Here is a 4849-nt window from a genome sequence, read left to right on the forward strand (position 1 = left end):
CAAGTAAAGTAGAACAGAAAAGATTGAGAAAGAGCTGACTAAAGTAAAGCATTAGAATCAGGGAAAGATCTCAAGGAAAAGTAATTAAGAAAGAATAAAAGATTATTAATGAAATAAAAGTAAGATACGTGACTAAAGAGAAGGAAGTCACGGTCAAGTTCTCGGAAGCTGAGTAAGCAGTTGACGAGACAGCTGACGAGCGGAGCACGAGACATGCTCCGGTCAGGGACACCACACTCCTCCCTAATCAACGACCTAATTAATTAATATATATTGAGCGCGAGATGCACCGACGCTAGCTCAGTAATATAGCTCATTAACATCGCTCACTACTCGTTCACTCGCTCGCTCATATCAACAGTATCGATATACCGTACATCGCGTCCGACTATTATAATCGCGAATAAGTAAAAGTGTACCAACACCTGTGAAATATATTAATTTATACCTAACGTCCGGGAGTGTCTTATTTCGAGCGTGGATCCTAATCCTTTGGGCGTATAAATCCCTAAAGACCTCTTCCTTAGCGGCTAGAGGCACAACATTAATTGGTGGCAGCGGTGGGATACGCCAGCTCTAACAAGATCGACACCGGCAAAGGTCCACAACCACGAGGAAGAAAAATTCCGTGGATTAGACAGAACGAGAGACAGCAAAGGAAACTCCGTCAAACGGTCAACAACTACAACCGAGAAAAAGAAAGTCCATCAGAAACTTCGAGTCGCCCGGTACATCGAGGCGACAACGATAAGCGGAACCTGAGAAGGCGCACCGACCTATCTCAACGGCACGCGACGATCGACGCCCGACGGCCGACACCGAACGAGAGACAATGCTGCTCATCGTATTATTGTAAGTCGAAAAATTTGTAAACGCGTGAATGTCGGAAAACCGAAACGCGCAACAAAAAAGCGTAGCGAATAAATCGTGGCTATTTAGCGAACCAGCGAATAGAGCCATTAGAAATAGCGCAGTAAGCCCTATAAGAGTAGCAATAGAAGCACTCCGGGATATATGCGATAACGTACGAAGAAATCTAAATGAATTAAATTCAAGCGAGAATTTGTCCGAACCAGAACTCGGAGCAAACGTTGTAATCGAACGCGAATTTTCATTCGGCGAATTAGACAACAGTTTAATAGCGAATAATATAGAACTAGATATTGATGTCGAATCATCAATAAGCGCATCTAGTAGACTAACACACCGCCGCGAATTCTCACTAACGTCATACGATTCAAGTATCTTTGACCCCGACGAAATCTATCGTACTCGAGACATGTATAATTCAAACGCTTCCGCATCGCAACCCATCACATCGGAAGATATCGATGAGGGAATTAAGCGATTACAAGAAGAAGCAAATAGAAACGCGACACAATCAAACGCGCAAGCTCAATACAAACCGCAGAAAGAAACGGACGAAGCAGCCGACCTTAGGGACATATTGCGGGAAATGAGACGGGAAATTAGAAGTATGCATGCCGAGATATACGATTTAAAAATGAGAGGATCGCAACCCCGACAAAACAATGAGCATAGAACTCCGCCGGGAGAAAGAACCGAAACCGCGTACGAGTCCACACCCGAAGATGTACGACATCGAAGAGGACGCGGATTTTTACCATTAAAAGAGGCTCGCGGAATGATTCCGGAATTCGACGGATCGCCAAATAAATTGCAAGAATTTTTGAGCGCGACTACATATGCAGTAGAACATATTGACCCATTAGACGAAGTAACGCTATTAGGAGCAGTATTATGCACGAAATTAAAAGGCAGAGCGATGCTAGACTTTCAAACGCGTAAAATTCAAGATTTCGCACAGTCATTAGAAATAGCGCAGTAAGCCCTATAAGAGTAGCAGTAGAAGCACTCCGGGATATACGCGATAACGCACGAAGAAATTTAAACGCATTAAATTCAAGCGAGAATTTCCGAACCAGAACTCGGAGCAAATGTTGTAATCGAACGCGAATTTTCATTCGGCGAATTAGACAACAGTTTAATAGCGAATAATATAGAACTAGATATTGATGTCGAATCATCAATAAGCGCGTCTAGTAAACTAACACACCGCCGCTAATTCTCACTAACGTCATACGATTCAAGTATCTTTGACCCCGACGAAATCTATCGTACTCGAGACATGTATAATTCAAACGCTTCCGCATCGCAACCCATCACATCGGAAGATATCGATGAGGGAATTAAGCGATTACAAGAAGAAGCAAATAGAAACGCGACACAATCAAACGCGCAAGCTCAATACAAACCGCAGAAAGAAACGGACGAAGCAGCCGACCTTAGGGACATATTGCGAGAAATGAGAGAGGAAATGAGACGGGAAATTAGAAATATGCATGCCGAGATATACGATTTAAAAATGAGAGGATCGCAACCCCGACAAAACAATGAGCATAGAACTCCGCCGGGAGAAAGAACCGAAACCGCGTACGAGTCCACACCCGAAGATGTACGACATCGAAGAGGACACGGATTTTTACCATTAAAAGAGGCTCGCGGAATGATTCCGGAATTCGACGGATCGCCAAATAAATTGCAAGAATTTTTGAGCGCGACTACATATGCAGTAGAACATATTGACCCATTAGACGAAGTAACGCTATTAGGAGCAGTATTATGCACGAAATTAAAAGGCAGAGCGATACTAGACTTTCAAACGCGTAAAATTCGAGATTTCGCACAGTTGAAACAAGAATTAGAGGTCTGTTACGCAAGCAAAAAGAGTACGACCCATCTACAAATTGAATTTAACACGCTAAAACAGAAGAACGGAGAAAGCGCGCGAACTTACGGACTTAGAGCCGACAAACTAGCCATGGAGCTATACGAATCGATGATGGAAGGACGTCATCATACAGTAGATAATAAACGCGCAATCATGGAAATAATACAGCAACAAGCCTTAGAAAATTTCCAAATAGGATTGCAAGACGAAATTAAAACAATTGTTCGATCGCGAGGATATGCTACGTTGCAAGAAGCAATAGCAGCGGCCAGCGCGGAAGAACCATCACATCGGAAGATATCGATGAGGGAATTAAGCGATTACAAGAAGAAGCAGATAGAAACGCGATACAATCAAACGCGCAAGCTCAAGCAGCCGACGAGCTTAGAGACATATTGCGGGAAATGAGAGAGGAAATGAGACGGGAAATTAGAAGTATGCATGCCGAGATATACGATTTAAGAATGAGAGGACCGCAACCCCGACAAAACAATGAGCATAAAACTCCGCCGAGAGAAAGAACCGAGACCGCGTACGAGTCCACACCCGAAGATGTACGACATCGAAGAGGACGCGGATTTTTACCATTAAAAGAGGCTCGCGGGATGATTCCGGAATTCGACGGATCGCCAAATAAATTACAAGAATTTCTAAGTGCAACTACATATGCAGTAGAACATATTCCACACCCGAAGATGTACGACATCGAAGAGGACGCGGATTTTTACCATTAAAAGAGGCTCGCGGAATGATTCCGGAATTCGACGGATCGTCAAATAAATTGCAAGAATTTTTGAGCGCGACTACATATGCAGTAGAACATATTGACCCATTAGACGAAGTAACGCTATTAGGAGCAGTATTATGCACGAAATTAAAAGGCAGAGCAATGCTAGATTTCCAAACGCGAAAAGTTCGAGACTTCGCGCAATTAAAAAATGAATTAGAAGTCTGCTATGCGAGTAAAAAGAGTACGACACATCTACAAATTGAATTTAACACGCTAAAACAGAAAAACGGAGAAAGCGCGCGAACTTACCGACTTAGAGCCGACAAAATAGCCATGGAGCTGTACGAATCGATGATGGAAGGACGTTATCATACAGTAAATAATAAACGCACAATTATGGAAATAATACAGCAACAAGCCTTAGAAAATTTCCAAAAAGGATTGCCAGACAAAATTAAAACAATTGTTCGATCGCGAGGATATGCTACGTTGCAAGAAGCAATAGCAGCGGCCAGCGCGGAAGAAAAGGTTAAAGGACCGGCCGCGACCGGCACGCGAAGCAAAATCAATTTTACACCGACCTATAAACAGGAAAATCAAACGAATGTAAAATGTCAAAAATGCGGAAAAACCGGGCATTACGGTCGAGATTGTCGAACTAGCCGATACGCGAATCGATTTTCATTGCCGAAACCCGATAGACAACCCCGCGTAAATACGATAAATAAATATTGCAATTATTGCAAAAAATCCGGACACAATCGCGAAGAATGTTGGTTATTACACGGACGACCCAATAGAGATCAATCGAGCCGAACCAAACAATATAATTCGCGACCGGAAAATAAAAACCGCAAGAATAGCGAGCAAGGAAAAAAGAAATTTAACTCCGCGCAAAGTAGCGATGAGGAGGAAAGGAACGAAAGAAAATCGCACCGACCTGCAATTGAATATCAAGTATCACACTTTAAAAATACGCCGCATATACCATACAGACAGGATTGGTCCTTGTCACATTACCAATGCGAGAAGCGAAACGCGAAAAAATAAATTTGCTATTCGATAGGAGCCGTAATATCACTAATTAAAGTGAAACATTTAAAAGGCGAAACGTTAATAAAAGAAGAAAAGATAACGCTCACCGGCGTAACGGGACATAAGATATGTACAATTGGAAAATTTAAGGCGACAATAACTCTGGAAGAGCGCCGAATCAAGCACACTATGTACGTTGTTAAGGATAATTTTCCGATAGAATATGACGGAATACTAGGAGTTGATTTCCTACGAAAACATCAAGCCACTTGTTATTATAAAACAAAACAATTAAAGGTAGGACAGCATATCCTAAAGCTTTACCCCTATCT

At 42.4% G+C, this 4849-nt stretch overlaps 1 protein-coding gene across 1 annotated transcript; it reads left to right on the forward strand.

Annotated features, from left to right (window-relative positions):
- The first annotated feature begins 1279 nt into the window (after positions 1–1279).
- On the forward strand, positions 1280–3160 carry LOC115232977. Its single transcript, XM_029803161.1, has 2 exons — positions 1280–1819; positions 2702–3160. Exons 1-2 carry the CDS (start codon positions 1280–1282, stop codon positions 3158–3160), a joined length of 999 nt encoding a protein of 332 aa, XP_029659021.1.
- The last annotated feature ends 1689 nt before the right edge of the window (positions 3161–4849 follow it).

Source organism: Formica exsecta, unplaced genomic scaffold, assembly GCF_003651465.1.
Source record: "Formica exsecta isolate Colony F162 unplaced genomic scaffold, ASM365146v1 scaffold1538, whole genome shotgun sequence".
Lineage (NCBI taxonomy): Eukaryota > Metazoa > Arthropoda > Insecta > Hymenoptera > Formicidae > Formica > Formica exsecta.